The sequence below is a fragment of the Macaca fascicularis genome, chromosome 7, assembly GCF_037993035.2.
Source record: "Macaca fascicularis isolate 582-1 chromosome 7, T2T-MFA8v1.1".
Lineage (NCBI taxonomy): Eukaryota > Metazoa > Chordata > Mammalia > Primates > Cercopithecidae > Macaca > Macaca fascicularis.
In genome coordinates this window covers 39,699,660-39,721,374 of record NC_088381.1, presented here as the reverse complement: position 1 = coordinate 39,721,374, position 21,715 = coordinate 39,699,660, and the positions used below count along the sequence as shown (strand labels likewise).

Below are 21,715 nucleotides of genomic sequence, written 5' to 3'. Positions count from 1 at the left end.
CTGTTTATCTTTTGATATTGCAAGAGCTCTGATGGGTCCCTTATGTAGTGGTCTCTTCTGGCAAAAGAGGTTTCCTCAGGTTGAGTTGAGCTCCAGCTCTTCAAAGCTAATCAGAACCACACCACACAGTATCTCGAGTATGCTGCTAGAAAATGCCTGTGGTGTGATGTTAAGGAGACAATTAAATTTCTCTTTGTTCTCTTCAGAAGACAATTACATTTCTCATCTTTTATTTGCATACCAGCCACTCAATAAAAACCAGCCTACAGCCTAGTGAAAAAAAGAAGGCCAAGAATGGGCCTTGCCCACAGCTGCAGCTACCACCCACTACTTGCCCACCCCTTTCTCAATAGAAAAGTCAGGGGGAGGCCATGACACACACCTCCTCCTCCTTTCAGGGTCTTCCATGTCAGAAACCCTCCACATTCCCCACGTCCAAAACTGTCTCAGTGCTTTGGTGGGAAAAAATTGAAAAATGATCCACAGAAGGTTGGGAAGCTGGAGGTGGAAGGTACTTGGACAGCACTGAAGGTTCCCTTGTGCAGACAGCAGGAGGCCTAGCTGTGGCACTACCTATCTCTTACCCAGGTTTGCTTTCACACAATTCAATCTCAGTAACAAAAGATTTTAGGGGAGAGAGTAGAGGTAGACAAAGCAGGAAGAAGAAACAAATTCATTAAGGAAACATTTTGTAATGAAGAATGAAAGTGACAGTGCTGTGTGCAGCACAAAGATGGCTTTCTCAAACACACAGAGAAAGCCTCATTGTCTAAATCAGGCCAATGTTCACAGGGCACTGACAGCTCTAGAGAGGGCCAGAGGCAAAGAAACTGTAGCCTCTTACCTGGGGAAAAAGAAGATTTTTAGGGCCTCTTCTGTCAAAATAAAATAAAAATCAACTTTTCACAAAAGAAAGCCAATGAAACATGCAACTTCTCCACTTCACCACCACAACCACAGCAGGCCTGAATCCCACTCTGAGATGTCTAGAGTTGCAATCTAAGGTTATTTTTTCTTTAAAAGATAAATGGTCATTCTCAGCAAACAAACACAGGAACAGAAAACCAAACACTGTGTGTTCTCACTCATAAGCGGGAGTTGAACGATGAGACACATGGACACAGAAAGGGGAACATCACACACTGTGGCCTATCGGGGAGTGGAGGGCAAGGGGAGGGAGAGAATTAGGAGAAATACCTAATGTAGATGACGGGTTGATGGGTGCAGCAAACCACCATGACACATGTATACCTGTGTAACAAACCTGCATGTTCTGCACATGTATCCCAGAACTTAAAGTATAATTAAAAAAAAAAAAAAAAGATAAACGAGCAATCATTCCTAACATGTTTCAGTAAGCAACTATAATTCTAATTTCAGAATCATCAGAAAAAAAATTCTAAGCTAGTACCTTTAAAGGCTCCCTTCTCCAGAAAATGACAGTTTTATTTCATCAAATTATTTCTTTTTTTTTTTTTTTTTTTTCACTTTTTGTCTCACAGGCTGGAGTGCAGTGGGGTGATCTTGGCTCACTGCAACCTCCGCCTCCCAGGTTCAAGTGATTCTCCTGCCTCAGCCTCCCCAGTAGCTGGGATTACAGGCGGCTGCCACTACGCCCGGCTAATTTTGTACTTTTAGTAGAGACAGGGTTTCACCATGTTAGCCAGTCTGGTCTCAAACTCCTGACCTAAGGTAACCCACCTGCCTCGGCCTCCCAAAGTGCTGGGATTACAGGCGTGAGCCACTGCACCGGGCCTCATCAAATTATTTCATAATATCATCCTGAAATTTCAGTTGAATGACAATTTTTTCAAGCACCACATATATACCAAGTACAGTATTTGGCAATGCAAAGAACACAAAGACAAAACATGTTTCTGTCCTAAAGAAATTTATTGTGGCTCCCAGCACTTTGGGAGGCTGAGGCCGGTGGATTGTGTGAGCTCAGGAGTTCAAAACCAGCCTGGGCAACATGGCGAAACCCCAGTCCCTACTAAAAATACAAAAAATTAGCCAGGTGTGGTGGCGGGCACCTGTAATCCCAGCTACTTGGGAGGCTGAGGCAAGAGAATCGCTTGAACCCAGGAGGTGGAAGTTGCAGTGAGCCGAGATTCCGCCACTGCACTCCAGCTTGGGCAACAGAGGGAGACTCCCTCTCAAAAAAAAAAAAAAAAAAAAAAAAAAAAAAATTATCGTGGGAGTGGAGGGTTGGGGAAGCAAAGGAAGACGGTTCTACTTACAGGAACAACGTGTTAAGTGCCACATGAGAGACCAAAGTACTACAGAGTACAAAGTCCCACTGAGGAAAGAGAAAGCATCTTGGTGGTTGGGTTGGGGGTAAAGGGAGACAATTCTGAGATAGCCTCATAAAGAAAGTGACGTATGAGGAACATCAGGAAAGGCAGATGTCAACAGGCCGAAATGAGGTGTGTTCCTGGAACCTGCCATTCTGGGCAGAGCAGTACAGCAGTTAATCTTACACTTCTTAATTTTGTGAATTAGTAAAATGCGCGGGGGAGAATAAAAGGTGGTGACAGGGAGAATAAAAGAAGGTGAAAGTCAGGCACTATCTATTCCATAAAGTTTGCTTAGGGAGAAAACTTATCTCCCTTAGAGAAACAAAATAGCAAGAATTCTATTACAATAGTTTTTTTCTTTCACAAATGACAGTGAGATAATGACCATCTATTACTACCAGCATTTTATAAGTAAAGGACCATTTTAATTCCAAAAATGTAAGAAGCACATCATCTCAGAGACTTAAAAATGATATTTCTTCTCATGTAAGGGCCTCTAAAACCCTTATACTGGTCAGGTGAAAATGTGGCCACAGTCCACCCAGCACAGATGTTGAGGGTCCCTGGATGAGAGTTTAGGATTCCTGTAAAAAGCAGAGAGAGATACAGCTGCAGCCACACTGTAGGGAGTTTGGAATGATAGGCCAATGATGATATATTCCAGTGGACAAAGTAAAAAATAAGATTTTTAAGGGAGGGATAAGGGATTAATATGATCATCAGAGCTATGCTCTAAAACTAATTTGCTTGAAGTATATAGAATGGAATTGGGGAAGGACACTGCTCAAATGAGACTGGAAGTGCTCGGGTCACTTAGGAGGATACGGCAAAGTCCAGGAGAGAGGTATTGAGGGCCTAATTTAGGGTGGCAGAAGAAAGAACGGAAAGGACTTGGCAACAAATTGTACATAAGAATTGAGGAAAAGGGGCCAGGCGCGGTGGCTTACGCCTGTTATCCCAGCACTTTGGGAGGCTGAGGTCCGCAGATCGTGAGGTCAGGAGATCGAGACCATACTGGTCAACATGGTGAAACCCCGTCTCTACTAAAATACCAGAAAAAAAAAAAAAAATTAGCTGGGTGTGGTGGTGCGCGCGTCTGTAGTCCCAGCTACTCAAGAGGCTGAGGCAGGGGAATCGCTTGAACCCGGAAGGCAGAGGTTGCAGTGAGCCAAGATCACGCCACTGCACTCCAGCCTGGTGACAGAGCTAGATTCCCTTTCCAAAAAAAAAAAATTAAAAAAAATTGAAGAAAAGGAGAGTCAAAGATGACTTCCAGGTTTTGAGCCTAGATACCTGAAAAAAAAAAAATGTTAAAAAATATATGACAATTCATGAAAGGGTACTAGATAAAAAGAGGAAATGAACCAGCTGTGGGGTGGGATGCACACAGAGGGGTCTAAGAGAGGCTGGAAGAGGAGGAAACAGAAAGTTGGGTAGTCATACATGGAAGGGAGCAAGCTTAGCTCTATCACCACGTGGGAGCTTTTGAGCACTTCTACGTGCCCAGCACTGCACTAGGAGCTACGGATATGATGAGAACCATGATAGATCTGGTATGTGCACTCGCAGAGTTTACAATCTGGCAGGAGAGACGGACATTAATGCAATAATCACACAGACGGGTATAATTACAAATTTTATTGAAGTGTCTAATTCCTAAAAGAGAAAAAAAGGAAAACATAGAGAACAGACACTTGGAAGTGACTTCCATTAAAAGGCAAAATGAGAGACTACCCATGGAAAGGGGAGGCGTGGTTAGAAGAGTAGGAAGTATGCTGGAGCAGACAATTCCTGGAAGCCGAGGGAGGAATGAGTTTCAAGGAGCAGATAATAATAAACAGTGTGAAATGCTGCTGAGAGGCCAAGGATGACAAAGACTGAGAAAGGACCCCTGGACAGTTGTTAATAAGCAGGTCATGATGACCTGAGTGCAGTTTTGAAGGGGGCAGAGCAGGGCTTTGAGGCGTTAATGAGTGAGGAGATGGGGGACAAGACTTACTCTTTCAAGAAATCAAGGAACAAGGAAGGAGAAAGGGGAGATGGGTGACTTGAGAAAGCAGTGAGTTTACGGGATATCCTATTTAGAATGAGGATGATTTCAACAGGGTTGAAAGCAGAGCAGAAAGGGCAAGCAGAGAACTAGACAGAGAAGACAGAGGATGGAGGAGAGGAGGGGAATGACTGTCAGGGCCAGGTCCCAGGAGAGTGGGAAGGTATTATTACATCAAGCATACTAACCAACAGGTTAGCACTGGCTCCTTGGAGAGAAGGGCGAAAGAAACAAGGAAAGGTGAAAATACCCAGAAATCAGAGATGGAAGAAAGGACGCTGGGGAAGCACTTGTTAGGGAATAGGGGATCTTTTCAGGAAAATGAGGGAGAGAGGGGAGTCTTCTGCTATGATTTCAGTGAGACACCAACAGCTGGGACTTAAGGCGATTGCTATGGGCAATCAACTGCACAATCATTAAAAAAATATTTACTGAGGGCCTTCTCTGCACTAGGAACTGTACATATTTATGTGTGGCATAAATGAAGTTAGCAGGCATTTGCTACTATAGATAAATACTCTGGGTAAAAAAAGAAATGGGCTGATTTTATTGCTTTCACATCTAGAAAAAGACCGTAGGCAATAATAGGTGATAATTACACATCCTTTGAAGCGCATGTATGTGCTAATGGAGGATATATCACTACTGCAGGAGCCCAAGAGTCATTCCTCAGAAGGAAATACATGGTGTTAGTTCACTTATTCCAAAAACAGATACTGTGTGCCTAAGCACCAGATAAAAGAGCTCTGAAGACGCCAGTCATAGTTCCTGTCCTCCGGGAGCTTCCAATTGGGTATGACAGGCCCTGAAAGCTCCTGCTCTTCCACCATGAAGGCACATTTCACTGCTTTTACTGCCCATGAACTAAACTCCCCATCACAAATCTGTATGTTTTATTTGAAAGTAAAACTCTCACCATCTGAACATTTTTTACAATATGCTTTTCTGGGTACATCAAAATTTTAGGGAACAGACTGGACCCGAGAGTTTCATGGCATGGGTTTTCAGTGCCATTAAACTTCAAAATAAACTCTCTTAAAACTGCTTTTAAAATTATAAATCAAATGTGTCACTTCTTATGAACCTGACATGTTTTCAGAGCAAAGAAATAAAATAAAATGTGTCACTTCCCTGAACGTAACTATAGTCAGAATAAAATCTGTCCTCCTTACACCGCCCCCCTTCATGCCCTTGTCCCTAGTGTGTATTTTTTTTTTTTTTTTTGAGACAGGGTCTCACTCTGTTGCCCAGGCTGGAGTACAGTGGTGCCGTCATAGCTCACTGTAGCCTCAACCTCCTGGGCTCAAGTAATCTTCTCACTTCAGCCTCCTAAATAGCTGGGACTACAGGCACATGATCACACCTGACTAATTTTTAAATTTAATTAATTAATTTATTTTTATTTATTTATTTAGAGATGGATTCTCACTCTGTCACCCAGGCTGGAGTGCAATGGCACGATCTTGGCTCACTGCAACCTCTACCTCCTAGGTTCAAGCAATTCTCCCGCCTCAGACTCCCAAGTAGCTGGGATTACAGGCGCCCACCATCATGCCCGGCTAATTGTTTTTGTAGAGACAGCGTTTCACCATGTTGACCAGGCTGGTCTCAAACTCCTGATCTCAGGTGATCCACCTGCCTCGGCCTCCCAAAGTGCTGGGATTACAGGCATGAGCCACTGTGCCCAGCCAATGTTTTTATTTTTTGTAGAGATGAGGTCTCCCTATGTTGCCTAGGCTGGTCTCTAACTCCTAAGCTCAAGCGAGCCTCCCACCTCGGCCCTCCAAAGTGCTGGGATTATAGACATGTGCCACTGTACCCAGCCCTCATCCTTGTATGAGAAAAAGTGTTAAAGGGAGGAAATCACACTTGATGTTCACTTATGCACATTTATTTTCCTAAATCTCTTGAGACAGTTTAAAGATGAAAAAGAAACTAACAGCATGTATTGATACTGTAAAAGTATGATTAATGACTTTTTTGAGATGGAAGTATCACCTTGATTATTAGGGAAAGAAAAACCTATTAACTAACTTTCAAGTTGGGTAATTTACTCCATTAAAATCAGCTTCCATGTTTTAAGATTTAATGTATTGTTCAAATTCATGTATGCAAACAAACTCATTAAAATTCAGGAGATTTCACTCAGAAACTCACTGTACTTAAAATTCAGGGCCCTAACAGAGGGTATTGAACTAGAATATTTAAATGGAAACATTTGTCCCTTCTAGACAGGGTGTTCTACGCTGTTTTTTGTTTATGTTTTCAGCCAAAGTAGGAATTCAAGATGCCCTGAGAGTCTGCAGCAATTGGAAGAACTTGCTCCTTATATTACACTAACATGCTGCACCCGAGGTCACGGGCTGATTTTCAATGCCTCCTTACACCCGCTGATGTAGGGGATAATTATCATCACTCTGGGGATGAGTTTAAAGACAAATATTTCTAATTCTAGCTCTGTAAAATGCATGTAGTCCTAAACTTTATTAAGAAGTAATCTTCTAGAAAACTTACATTCCTTTAAGTAACCAAAATGAATGCTCCCGCTCATATTTTGTAGGGAACTCATGCTAACAGGTGCTTCTTATGTTACCTGGATTAAAAAAAAAAAAAAAACTCTCACCATATACTGAGCCTGACCGCGTGATAGGCCCTGTGCTTCATTAATGCTTTACCACAGTACTTCATTCAACCTCCTCATGACAATCCTCTGCAGAGAAGAGGAACTAAGGGACCACGCAGGTTAAAAAACCACATCGAGGTCACCCAGCTGGTAAGGAGTGGCACCCACAGTTCACCCTGCACCATACCACCTCCCTGAAGATTATGAATCAGAAAAAATACTTCTGAGTCACTGTTGGGATAGAAAAAAAGAATGGCAGTTAAAAATGGATTCTGGAACTAGACTACCATTTACTAGCTATATGACACAGAATGTCATTTTTTTTTTTTTTTTTATTCAACCATTCTGTGCCTCAATTACCTCATTTGGAAAATGGGGATAACAGAACACAACTAAGACGCTGTTGAAAGAATTAAATGGGTCAATAACATTAAATAATGTTAATGTCTAGAATTTGGTATACAGTAAGCATTCAATAAATGTTAGCTCTTATTAAAATCAAGTGCTATAACAATGAAGCCCCCAAAGACTACCAAGGTTCTTATAGCTGTCTGGACCTACCCTCAGTGAACTAGGGGCTGATTTCATTCATATGAATTTACACACACTTTTTGTGTGTGCTTCCCATGTGCCAAACATATCACATACACAGTAACAGCATTCAATTCTCAAAAAATAAAATAAAATAAAAGTCCTAAAAGGGAGTTACTATCCTTCTCATAATAAAGAAAATGGCTGAATAATTTGCCAAAGGCTCTCAAACAGGAAGTCGTAGAATCAGAATTTGAACTTTGGAGTTTCTATCTCAAAAGCCCAAGTTCTTTTAGCTACACCATTATTTTGAGTCCTTATATCTACTTTTTCCATTTTGTCAGTGAGTCCATTGGCTATAACTTAGGATCACAGTTTGGACAGAGACTTTGTATCTAGTGTATCTAGCACAACATTTCCTTTTCACACATGAAAAAATAAAAGCCCAGGAAGTTTACTGTCGACTTGTCTGAAGTCATATAATGAATGTCTTCCATAGTCCCACACTGCCACTTTTTCCTCTCCGATGTTGGTGGCCTGCCTCCAAGAGGCCCTCAGCCCTGCTCCTAATCCTTTGGGGCCATAGAGAAACCAATGACCACTGCATAAATCAAGACTATAAAGGCTAAGAGAGGGCTCAGAGACTTAACTATGAGGCAAGCTCATGCATTTTAGCAAGTGGACTCTTATATTAAAAGTTGAGTTGCTCGGGCTTCCCTACTTTCTGGATCACACTGGCATTACAGAGACTCAAACAAATCAGGTGTTCATCTAGTCTACAGTGCTACTGTGTCTGTGAGGAAAACTTTGCCAAATAAGGTTTTTACAAACAAAAGCTAGAGTAGATAAAATTTCACCCTCAAATAAAAGGACAGGCTGACATGAAGTTTAAACTTAACTTGCCAAAGGAAGGAAGCTCACAATTAAGGTAGCTGTTCCTAGCACTTAGTAGTCTAAGGCCAACAGTATAGAGCATAACAAACCAACAGTCCCCACGTGGACAGAGAACACTGAGATTTCTGATATAATTAGCTTCTTTTTCACAAAAGAGTCAGATTCATAATTAAACTCTGTCCCCTCCCGTTCCCATTCTGCTGTACACATATTTGATTGCTTCCTAAGGGCCTGAGTTAGAAACCAGGAGACAGCCCCAAATCATAAGTCCACTGACCTCCAGGGGCCAAGAGGGAACTTGATGCATGTTTGCATTAGCTATTACTCAGGCTTGTCCAAAGAGAGGTTGATTTCATCTTCCCACTCAACATACCGTTCAAGGGTTTGTTGGTCAGTTTTAATAGTTCTTACAGACCACTGAAAGGGACTGGTCCTATGGCTAAGTGCCCAACACACTGAGTCCCGTGGAAAACTCCAGCACCTGTTTTGAGAGGAACAGGTTGTTGCGGCTAGAGTAGAGCCCAGAACTGAAGTGCGAGGCTCATGTGTTGGCCCCTCCAGCTTCTTACTTGATTAATCAAGTCAATTACCCTCTCAGAACTTTAGATTCCTTGTCTACAACAAGGAGGTATCCATCTCCTTCTACCTTATACGATTATTGAGTAGTTTACATGAAGTAATAACATAAGTGAAAGTACTTATGAAAGTGAAAGTAGCCGGGCGCGGTGGCTCAAGCCTGTAATCCCAGCACTTTGGGAGGCCGAGGCGGGCGGATCACAAGGTCAGGAGATCGAGACCACGGTGAAACCCCGTCTCTACTAAAAATACAAAAAATTAGCCGGGCGCGGTGGCGGGCGCCTGTAGTCCCAGCTACTCAGGAGGCTGAGGCAGGAGAATGGCGGGAACCCGGGAGGCGGAGCTTGCAGTGAGCCGAGATCGCGCCACTGCACTCCAGCCTGGGCAACAGCGTGAGACTCCGTCTCAAAAAAAAAAAAAAAAAAAAAAAAAAAGAAAGTGAAAGTAAACCGCAAAGGTCCAAGTGAAGCGAATGGGCAAATGATGTTGTCTCTTAATGTCCTAATTGGCCTCCCCATATATGATCCTACAGTGGCTCCCTACTGCTCCAGGATAAAGTCCAGACTCTTGAATGAGGTTAGAAGCCCTTCTGCCCTCTAATGACCCAACTTCATCTCTTGTCAAATCCCCCACTTCCCTGAGGCTTCAATCAAACAAGATGTCTTCAAGTTCCTCCTTCAAGGGCTATGCCATCTCTCTGGTGGGCAGCAGTGGCTCTGCCCGGAGAGCCTCCCTTCCTTTCTCTCTTCCATTCTACACAACTAACTCCTCCTTCAGGGTCCAATCTGAGCTGAGGCGTAATTCCCTCCTAGAATCTTTCCCTGACCTCTCCTCTGCACGCTTTCATAACACGTAGATTTACTCCTTTGTAGCCTTTTTCATCATTGTGCTAAAATTGCCTGGATACTCATTAACTCTTGCCCCTTTCAAAATTTTGCAGACCAAAAAGTGTTGAATGAGTGAATTTAGTGAAAATGATAATGACCTAATGTTTGGCATGAGTAGCTGACTGACAAACCAATAGAGTACCCCCACCCCCAACTTCATAAGCAAGGAGGAAAGAGGTTCTTGGAGATCTAGTTAAAATCTCACCCACCCCAGCCACTCCCTTTTAACCCTAAAGCAAAAGGCTAATCAAGGGCCAAATATGTACTTGCATCCCAGATCTCCTAGTCCAATTCCTTCCTTTTCTCCCACAAAATGTTGACTATGCCCAGACTGTATGCCAGACCATCAGTGTCTTTTCATAGCAAGAGAAATGAAGGCAGATGGGGTGTAAGAGAAAATAGATTTGAAATTAAAAAACAAATGCTCAATGTCAGGCTTTGTGTGACCTTGGGCAACTCCAATGCCTCTAGGCCTCAGGCCCACCATCTGTCAAATGGAAATTTAGCACCAGCAAAGGGCTTCCTATTATTTTAGACTATTTTTCACCTACCTCAGCACGAGGTTTTTTTTTTTTTTTTTTTTTGTCTTGTCTTGCTTTTTCTTTTTGTGGTGACGCATGTCTCACTATGTTGCCCAGGCTGGTCTTGAACTCCTGGGTTCAAGGGATCCTCCCTCCTTGGCCTCCCAAAGTGCTGGGATTGCATGTGTGAGCTACTGTACCTAGCCTCATCATGTTTTATAGGAAGAAAATGAGACTATTTGAAAATGCTTTATACATTTCTTCTCAAATAAATAGTTTTACAATTTTCAAGAAGTTATTTTTCTGGGGATGTTTAGCTTTATTACTCAAACCAAAGCATTTTAAAGAATAGGATTCAAAAACATTAAGCAATCTCTTTAGTACAACAAAGATTTTAGCCAATTTACAAGATCAATACAGACTTATTTGAATTAACTAATACTACTTCTTCTTCTGTCTTCATGTCATCAAAACACTAGCGTCTACCAGTGCAAAGAATCCTCATCCACAATCATTAACTGAAGAAAGAAAAGGACAAACCCTTTTACAGACACTGTTTGATTTCACAGACTCACAGAAAGCTGCAGCCAGAAGAGACCTGAAGACCATTGAGGCCTGCACTCACCCTTCATGATCAGAAAACAGTTTAGTCTGATGTTTAAAGGAGGGGCTTGTGCCATAAATAATTCAAAACACAAACCAATTTTTTGTCACAGGCCTACGTACTTTTTAAAATAAGAATTAAGAGATAACTTGAACAAAAAATGGTAAATCATATAATAAGATCACAACATAAATTTAAAATGTAATAGTGCTTATCAAAGTTGAAGGCTGGCCGGGGACAGTGGCTCACACCTGTAATCCTAGCACTTTGGGAGGTCGAGGCGGGCAGATCGCTTGAGCTCAGGAGTTCAAGACCAATCTGGGCAACATAGTGAAGCCGAGTTTCTACAAAAAATACAAAAATTGGTTGGGTGTGGTGGTGCACAAGAGGCCACTAATTCCAGCCTGATGACAAAGTCTCAAAACAAACAAACAAACAAAAAACCCAAAGTTGAAGGCTGAAGGGCCAAAATGAAGACACAACTCTGATGATATTATATATACTTATATATGCATGTTTTTCAACTTAATTATAATGGAATTTTGTGTATGTTAAAGAAATTATTTCACTTTTTCCACAAATTTGTCATCCTTCTATAAGGTTGGAAATTTTCAAAATGATGTAGACAAAATAGCGAAAGGAACAACTCAAATTATTTTGTTTGTGGACAAAACCCCGGTCTGTGTTCACTACTGGCTATGACTGAGACAGGCACCAATTTTTAAAAATTATCTAGTTCTAAATGTAAGAGAAAAATGGAAGTCAAAGGTCACTATTAATTCTCCAACTATTTTACAGAGACGTTTCTAACTCTTCACCCAGTAGTTTACTCCAGCTGCTAACAAAAGCAAAAAGAGACTGAACCAAGTAGCCAAAGAAACAGACAGGGGAAGGGAAATGTTTTCATTTGTCTCTTCCCAACCCAATCCCCTCTCCCTCAGTCTTGGTACGGGTGAGGTGCTAATGGACAGCGAAGTAAGAAAGTGGTTGGAGTCATTCCAAAAGGGGAAAAGGTGACTTTCAATAAAGAATTGTTTTCCATGCTGTATCAAGATTTCACTCAGAGCTATTTAGAAGAGAAAAAGTAAATGATTCCTTGTTGAAAACCATAAACAGCTATCACATCCAAATTCATAAGTAATAGACAAATTACAGAAGGGTTAGTTACTGACATCTCACAACACAAACTCTTTTTTTTTGTAATGGATTTTGTGTATTCGTATGTATGTGTGTATAAGATTAGAGTATGCTGCAATATCCATTCCAGATAAACAAATATTGCATAAGAAATGCATTTACAATTCAACTTCTAATATATCATCCAATACTTCACATGAAAACTTGACCATACATCTTCAGAGACTGTCCTTCCACTTTATACATCAGAATAACATCTATGATTTATTAAAATAATTACCGCCAAGTTCTTCGCCAAAATATGCAAAATTATAATGAGATATGGGAAGCCACGCCAGTCCTAGCTCTGCCAGCGGAAGGCCGTGCAATACTACATGTTGCTTAACAGCTCTGTGGATGGTTTTTATCATGATGAAGTGGGATTCCATACCCAACTGAGCTGTTGCAAAGTGCTTTGAAATCCTGCAATACTGTCACGAGACCACAAGTAGTACCATTATCCAGGCTTTCTCAGAGGTAGCAAGCCTAAATATGATGAACATGATAACAAGCAGAGTGTTAGCACTTTCCCTGAGAGCCAAGAATTAAAATTCTGGGCTGAGGAAGATGGGAGCTCCCTGGAAAATGTCCAAAGTTACAGTAACACGTAAATACCAAAGTGCCTAGTTAAACTAACGCTAAATGCCACAAGTAGGACAGCAAGAAAATACTTTCATCACAGCTAATTGAGCTGCTGTGGAGAACCTGGTTTCCAAACTATTTCCACCACTTTATGTGGCCTCCCAAAGGAAGTCCCAAGCAACTAAGTAACTTTTTTTGAAAAGTAGATTTATTTCTTCCTCTAAGGACAATCATGTACCTACCTCCTTTCAGGTTCTTATTAATTCAACTCGAAATAAGAAAAATCCCAAAACACAAAACTGAACATAGGAAAAGGGCACCTCTCCAGACATACTATATCTAATAATTATTTACTAATATTACTAATACTGAAATTTAGCCATAACATACTGGACAGCAAATAGCTACCTAATCATTTTAGAACACAGCAAATGTGTAGGAAGTTGCCACCCTCCCTCTCTTTCCCTACTGTCCATGGCAGACATTAGAAATCCATCACAGCCCTCAGCCTTGCAGAGCTCAGACGGGACCTCAGAACTCAACAAAAAACAGCATTCCTGGCAGCCACTATCAATCCATCAGGATTGATATTTTTCATCCTAGCTTTGCATATTCCTCAACATACTACGCCGAAATATTGAAATGGGTCTTTAAAGAAAGCCACTACAGCCAGGTGCGGTGGCTCACACCTGTAATGCTAACACTTTGGGAGGCCGAGGCAGACAGATCACTTGAGCTCAGGAGTTTGAGACCAGCCTGGACAACACAGCGAAACCTCGTCTCTATAAAAAATACAAAAATTGGCCAGGCGCGATGGCTCAAGCCTATAATCCCAGCACTCTGGGAGGCCGAGACAGGCGGATCACGAGGGCAGGAGATGGAGACCATCCTGGCTAACACGGTGAAACCCCGTCTCTACTAAAAAATACAAAAAACTAGCCGGGCGAAGTTGTGGGCGCCTGTAGTCCCAGCTACTCGGGAGGCTGAGGCAGGAGAATGGCGTGAACCCGGGAGGCGGAGCTTGCAGTGAGCTGAGATCCGGACACTGCACTCCAGCCTGGGTGACAGAGCAAGACTCCGCCTCAAAAAAAAAAAAAAAAAAAAAAAAATTAACCAGGCATGATAGTGTGCACCTGTGATCCCAGCTACTCCGGAGGCTGAGGCAGGAGAACTGCTTGAGACCAGGAGGCGGAGGCTGCAGATTGCCCCACCACATTCCAGCCTGGGCAAAAGAACAAGACTCTGTCTCAAAAAAAAAAAAAAAAAAAAAAAAAAAAAAAAAAAAAAAAGCAAAGAAAAAGAAAAGAAAGCCACTTCATGACAGTTTCAAGACTAATGATCATTTTTTCCCGTAAGATGAGAATAAAACATAACCATAAACATCAACACTACAGACATATGCTATTCCAGTGAGATACACAAGGGGTCTATATAAAAATATTTATATAATTTTTTTTTTAATAGAATTTGGCCTTATTCAACCCAAACGCCTAGTCCAGGTCTAATCCACTCACTACCCTGTCACTCAAATGAGTGCTGGGCAGAACACAGACACAAACACAGCTCCATCTGCTAATTAAAAATGGGCATGAAACTGTTAACAGGCATCTGTTGCATTGTTTGAAGCTAATGGGCAGAGACAAAGCTGAAATGGCTCTTATAATGCAAACCCAGTGATTTCACTCATTTTCTATTTGGTATTTATGTTAGTGGGGGGTTGGAAGCTGGTGTTAAAACAGCTTATTATGGAGACTGAAAGATAAGTGAAATATCTTTGATAATCTAAAACAACCCTTTAAAACTGATTATGGAAAGATATATAGCATTTTATACTGGGGGAAGTAACATTCCTGTGTTAAGAGTCCAAATTAAACACTTTTCATCTTAACTCAAATATCATCTAATAATCTACAATATTGTGAAAGAGAAGAGTAACAAATTCAAGCTATGCTTTACAGCTCATATAGGGCTTTCACAATTCATCCCTTCATCCATTCATTCATCCAGTGTGTAGACATTTAATACAGGCCTTGGAGATTTAAAAGGTGAACATGACTTGATTTTTGCCTTAAGGAGCTCACAGCAACTCTGAAAGGTAGACATAGTATTCTTACACTATGTTATAAGAAACTAAGGCCCTAGAAGGATAACTGACTCCCCAAAGCCCACAAAGCTAGAAAAGCAGATGCCCCGTGGCTCTTAATTCAACATGCTATCTCCATAATGCCAAACATGCCAGTCCACTTCGTCTGCCCGTAAAATGAAAATAACTTAAGGCTTTTTCATGTCAATACCAGCTCTGATAAAGGATCTATTTTAAAGTACTGGAACCAGCACACATCCTTGATGGCCATGCCTGCTTTGCAAGCTGGTAGCTCACAGGCGTCATATAGCCCACAGACATGTCTGTTTGGCCCTTACTGTAATGACTCTCACATTGTTTTTTGTTTGTTTCTATTAATTGCCCATAAAGTTCAATTTTTATGAGAAATTTTCAGCAAATCTTGAAATACGTGATGATTTTCCAGCATGGCAATGGTAAAGCTGCAAATAAAAAGCAGCCACTACCTCAGAGAGGGGAATACATACAATCCAGGGTCCACATCACACCCTGCTACTTCTCATTCTGGTCCACTCCCCTTATTCATAGTTCCCACCAGACCCAATTGAGTTTGCAACCCCTAACCTAGGCAGTAAGAATCTACAATCTTACCTTGAATTTCCCTTTTTATGTTTCTATGGCTACTTGCATTTCCGAAGCTTAGCGATATCATACCCCACATTACTCGCCACCTAAAATCTACTTCCCCAACCCTCTTCTCATGCTATGAAAACTCTATTCCTGCAAAATATTCTCAAGTAACAGTTCTAACACACACAGGAGAGCTGATGTCCAGAGCTGGGCGCAGACAGGAGGACCTAGACTAGAGCCGACCTGAGGCCGACAGCTCCCTACCCATCCACTTCAGGATCTATGGTTCTTTTCAGATTCAGTTATGGAATTCAATTCAAAAATATACTGCTAAATTTTTCTTTGTCCTCACAGACTATTTACCTCTAAAACAATACCTAAACCTATTTCCCTCCAGCTTTTCTCAGTGGATCCAAACAATCTCGCTGCTGTTGCCAAGAGAACCTCCTCCCTGACTTGCTGCCTGCAGAACAGCTGGTGAAGCTCTTCATTAAAGTACACATTCTTCAGACCGATCCATATTTGTACCCAAGGCTTAGTTTCCCCATGTCCATCCTTTACATGTAGGAAGGCTTTTTTCATTCACTAGAACATGGATTGAAGAGATGAGTTTAACCCTTTATGATCAAGTATTAAATTCAACTTTTTCTGAACCAGAGTCATTATCAAAGCTATCGCTTAGATGGGAAATCTACTGGCAGCTTTGAAAGAACACAATGACATTAAAATAAGGCTTTATGTACAAAATGTTCAATTTGAACTTGCATGTTCCTTGCATATTTTTGTTTGAGAAGCTGAAACCAAGGAAAACAACTATGAAAATGAAAATCAACTTGCTCTACATATCTGGACTATGCTCAGCCAAATGTTGATATCATCTTGGATAAAAATGTAAATATGACAAAGTTTGTTTTTCAGTCAATAAGTCTTGATAAAAGCTTTGAAATGCTACCAACCAAAAACAGTTTTTAATTTTAAGCAAGGATCAGCAAACTTTCTACAAAGAACCAGTTAGTAAATATTTTTAAGCTTTGTGGGATACATATGGTCTCTTGTGCATATTGCTTTATTTTTTAACAACCTTTAAACAAATATAAAAACCATTCTTAGCCTGTGATCTGCACAAAAACAGACTGCAGGTCACACTTGGCCCATGGGCTGTAGTGTGCCAACCCCAGATTTTAAGGAAAGTGAACCCAAGAAAAATATCCAATGTTACAGAATAAAATGTCTAAAAGTACTCTGATGAGACTAAGCTGCAACAATTACCGACATACCCCCATTCATATGATTTTATTAGTTACTTTATGTATGGAAGAAATTCTAATGATGGGATACACTTTCTTCTCCTAATCTGAAATTATAGACACAGAAAGAAAGGGCAAAGGACTACTATGCACTGAGTTATTCCAGTATAAAGTCCAACAGAACTCAGAGTCATTGTAGTAACATTTGCTATTCACCTGAACAGCCCTGGCTAATCGAAATGGAAATGTCTCAACTTCCCTCACATAAAGGCGTATGTGCAAACTCTACTTCTTCCCTGGAAAAGGTGATGACTTGAATTAATGCGGATAATCATACTGATTAGGAATAGTAGCAGCTCAGTTGTGAAAAGTGACACAGACTTGAATTTGGGGTTTCGCTACAGGATCTGCTATAATCAGCTGTGTAATTTTCAGGGTGTCAAACCTTCATTTTTTTAATTTATAAAATTGGGACAGGAATAAAGTAGATAATATCTAAGACTCTTCCTGCTATTAAGCTATGACTATACTAAATAGTGAAACCACTCAGGAAATACCTAACAGGAAGAAGGGGGCAGGGCAGGAGAGAGATGGCAAAGGGAAGAAGCTCTGATTGTCCTGTCAAGAGGACAGGACTGGGTTATCTCTTTTTGTTCAGCCAGCACCTTTTTCTGTGTAGAGCCATTTCAAGATGTCGGTATGCCCTCATATCAATATTAAAATGCATCCATTTCCCATAGGAAATATAATCTATAGCTGACTGTATTATCATTCCTAGTTGTCTTTATGTTACATTTTACAGGCATTTAATTAAATGTGTTTTTGTTTGTTTGTTTGTTTTTTGTTTTTTTGAGACAGAGTCTTGCTCTGTCACCCAGGCTGGAGTGCAGTGGCGCGATCTCGGCTCACTGCAAGCTCTGCCTCCCGGGTTCACACCATTCTCCTGCCTCAGCCTCCCAAGTAGCTGGAACTATAGGTGCCTGCCACTATGTCCGGCTAATTCTTTGTATTTTTTTTAGCAGAGACGGTGTTTCACTGTGTTAGCCAGGATGGTATCAATCTCCTGACCTTGGGATCCGCCTGCCTTGGCTTCCCAAAGTGCTAGGATTACAGGCATGAGCCACTCTAGCCAATTAAATGTTAATTATGATTACATAGGGTTTTTTAGAGCCAATAAAAAAAAATTCAATTTTCAAACATTTGAACTGAAAGGCGGGTTGGTCCTAGGCACTGGACCAATAATTTCAAATGGATAAAACATCCCTTCTTCATAGTTAACTAAATTATTGACAGATATCCTAGAAGATCTTCAATAAGTAAGATAAAATAAAATCTACCTTCCACCACCCCTCAAAGAGCAAAAAGAAAATTGAGGGGACCTGCGATATCGGAGAAGATAGCAAAACCTTATTTTATTTACTTATCTATTTATTTTTTAGAGACAGAATCTCGCTGTCTCCCAGGCTGGAGTGCAGTGGTGCAATCATAGCTTACTATAATAACCTTGAACTCCTGGGCTCAAGTTACCCTCCTGCCTCAGCCTCCTGAGTAGCTAGTATTAAAGATGTGCACCACTCCACCTGGCTAATTTTTTAATTTACTTTTTGTAGAGATGGGGTCTTGCTGTGTTGCCCAGACTGGTGTCAAACTCCTGGCCTCGAGTGATCTGCTTCAGCCTCCCAAGTAGCTACGACTACAAGCACACACCACCACGTTTGGTGAATTTTTGTATTTTTGTAGAGACAGAGTCTCGCTATGTTTCCTAGGTTGGTCTTGAACCTGGGGCTTCAAGTGATCCTCCCACCTCAGTCTCCCAAAGTGCTGGGGTTACAAGTGTGACCCCAGCAATAGCAAGACCTTAGAGAAGTGAGAAGAAGAAAGTATCTGTGAGACAACTGTATCTGGAATCAAAATGACTAATTGTCTCCTTCCCTTCTTGATGACAGAACCCCTAGCAAAACAGTGTCGAAAGATGGCAGATTCCCGTTTTTAAAACTACTAAAACTTTGACAAAGCAAAACTAAGACTTCAAATGTATCTTCATGGGAAGAAACAGACACCTATACATATCTACCAAAACACATACACACAAACCCCAGGCGTTAAGAAATGCATCTTTCCCATATGACACAGAGCTTATCAAGTGTTGTCAGCAATGCTGTGGCAGACCTCATCAAAACCCAGTCAGAAAAGCACAGGAACTTACACACTTAGGTACTTCATGACTAGGGAGGAGATGGGCTGTCACCTCAATAACTTCAGATCACCTGGGAATGAGGTGAGGGGCATGCAGGGAGTGGCTGCTAGAGATGTCAACACCCAAAATCTATACTTGTAATCAGTGAAGAGTCTGTGGAACCAGAATGATGCTAACATTCACCTTATTTTCCCAGCTTAATTTTGACTGCAGAGCATTAGGTTTCAGGTATATAAATTCTGCTGTTTGAAGGCAGTGTGCTACCACTTCCTGTTGGAGCTCTGGGGCTAAATAAGAGGTACGGGATTTCCCCTCCTCCACGTCAACTGAAGACACAGCTCACAGCCTCTTTTTACCACATCCACCTCACAGAAAATATAAAGACCAAGATCTCACATGAGATTCACCTCCTTTTCATGTTCACTTCCTATTCTAATCTGTTTCAGAGCACTGGTTTTCATGCCTTCATAGCTGTCACCCTCCAAAGAACCTCATTTCCATCATTTTTTGAAATCCACTGATAGACTTGAACCCTTCAAAATGAAAAGTAATTTTTAAAAGGTACTATTTTAAAAGGAAGCAGACACCCTTAAAGGAAACATGGGACAAAAATTAAGGAAAAAACAGAAAATGAATAAAGCTATCACAAACAAGCAAGTTATCCAAGAAGCTTAATAAAAACAGCATCAGTGAGATTCACTTACTTCCAAGGCAGGAGATACTTCTGGGAGGCTCAAATACAGAATGGACAAAAGGACACCCACTCAACTTGTTAGAAATTATCCTTTACCATCTGTACTGCAGTATGCATTCAACAATGAAAAGTCATTATTTGAGGCTTTGAAATTAATACCAGTGTCAAAAATTAACGCCCTTTAGTTGCTGTACCAGCAGCTACCACCAAATCTTAGGAATATACTTTAGAGATGACATTTAAAATCTGCTTTTTCAGAAAAGAAAAAGTCCCACTCAAGACTGACTGCCAAGAACTTGCAATTCAAACTTCCTTAAGCCCAGACATCATAACACCCAGGAGATTTTAGACCATTCAAGCTATATGAAAGAAGCCAGAATGAGCAAACAAACCATAGCCTTTTCTAATACTTAAAGAGTGTTCTACACCAAATACTCTTTTTTTAAAAAAAGATAAATTATTTTTAAAAATACACAAATATTTAAACACACCTATTACCAAAGCACTAGCTCTCTATTATTTCCCAACCCAGAAATTCATGGGGAAATATGCTCTAAGAACCATATGAAAGATGCCTAAATAAGCCACTATTAGAGGCCAGAAACATCACCAAGACAACCAAAAGCTGAGATATTCTTAAGGTACTTAATTAACCTGCAGCTATTTAACAGGAGAAATGATGTTAAGGTGGTCACTTCTAAGACAGCTTAAAACCAGCTTTGACTTGGTCTTCAGTTTATGGTAAGTTAAGAGATTTTGTTACCTGAACACAGGGTCTTCCAGTACAAAAGTAGAAAGGACAGCTCCCAGCCAAGATCAGAAAGACTCTTGAATCAATTGGAAGTAACTTAGAGGTGTATCACATGTTGTGATTCATTTAACAATAATTAGAACCAAAGCAAAATATACAGGGAGGCAGGTAGAACATAAGATCAATTCCTTGGCTGAGAAGTTGTTAAACATTCAAACCCAAGGATTTAAAATACTGAGAAGTCTTGCTTCTCAGGAGATCATAGTAAAGAGGTGAACCATATTTTCCTGACCACATCATTTCCAAAAGTCACCAATTCCCTTAACATCCATTAACACTCACAGAACAAATTAACGCTCTACAGACATTATTCCATCATTAGTCACATTTTGCTTTCTCCTGCACTTGATCCAAAGGAAGTAAAGAGAACATGGTAATCAGTTACTGGAGCAAGTCCTGCGCCCCACTACTTTCCATTTCCTCTCTTTTCCATCTCCTCTGTCTTCTCTGCTCAACCTCCCTTTACTATGATGTTGCTTCCTCTTTTCCTTTCTGTCTCACACCCAGATCTCCTTTACTTTCTCCACCAAGTATCCTCATTCCGCCCTCTGATCCCTTGAACTCTTCTTCCACCTACAATTTTCTTCTGCCCCCTCCTACGACATCTCGGTCCAGACCTCCTGTGGCCAGCCGTCCCCTTCTTCCTCACCTCCTGACCGCTCATTCCCCTGAATTCCCTTCCAGTTGCCTGGTTCTCACCTCTCTGTCCCTTGTGTCCTCTGTCCCTTTACTTCACATCCCTCTCATTGCCCCATCCCTCATTTAACCCTTCACATTTCCTTCCTCTCCTGTCTTTTAATCCATTTGCACGTCCACTATCCCCTTCTCTCTCTACACGAGATTTCCTGCGTCTTCCCCCAACACATTTTGTCCCTCAAAGACCCCTCCCTGTCAGTCTGCAAACCCTCTCGTTCCCCCAATACCCCTAGTCCTTGTTCCTCTGTTCCCCTTCCCCTTCCTTTGCCCCCAAGTTACCCCTTCGCCCTAGCCTCACGTTCCCGCTCGCCCCTCTCCCTCAAACACCCTCGCCCCTCTCAGTGCCCCCGCCACCTTGCAGTCCCTGGGATCTCCTCTCCCGGGCTCCCAAGCGCCCTCCGCCCTCTCCCCGTCCCCTCGTACCCGCCCCCCAATTCTCTCCCCGGTCCCGGGCCGCGGCCCCTCCCTCACCGATGGTGGAGATGAAGGTGGTGTTGAAGGCGTCCTCTGAGAAGCGGAACAGGAGGCAGGTCTTGCCCACCCCCGAGTCGCCGATCAGCAGCAGCTTGAAGAGATAATCGTACGTCTTCGCCATCTTCTCGCTCCGGCCCTCTGACCGGGGAGCCAGAGGAGGCAG

General features: G+C 41.6%; 1 protein-coding gene across 2 annotated transcripts in view; it reads right to left on the bottom strand.

The window, feature by feature from the left end:
- RAB8B (RAB8B, member RAS oncogene family) overlaps positions 1–21,692 on the bottom strand; it is a 79,150-nt gene extending 57,458 nt beyond the window's left edge. For both annotated transcript variants that reach the window (XM_073995965.1, XM_005559737.4), the window contains exon 1: positions 21,550–21,692. Coding sequence is in view for 1 of the 2 variants with exons in the window: in XM_005559737.4 (XP_005559794.1) it covers positions 21,550–21,673 (124 nt within the window). In the remaining variant the exon portion in view is untranslated. The remainder of the gene's footprint in view (positions 1–21,549) is intronic.
- Positions 21,693–21,715: the final 23 nt, after the last annotated feature.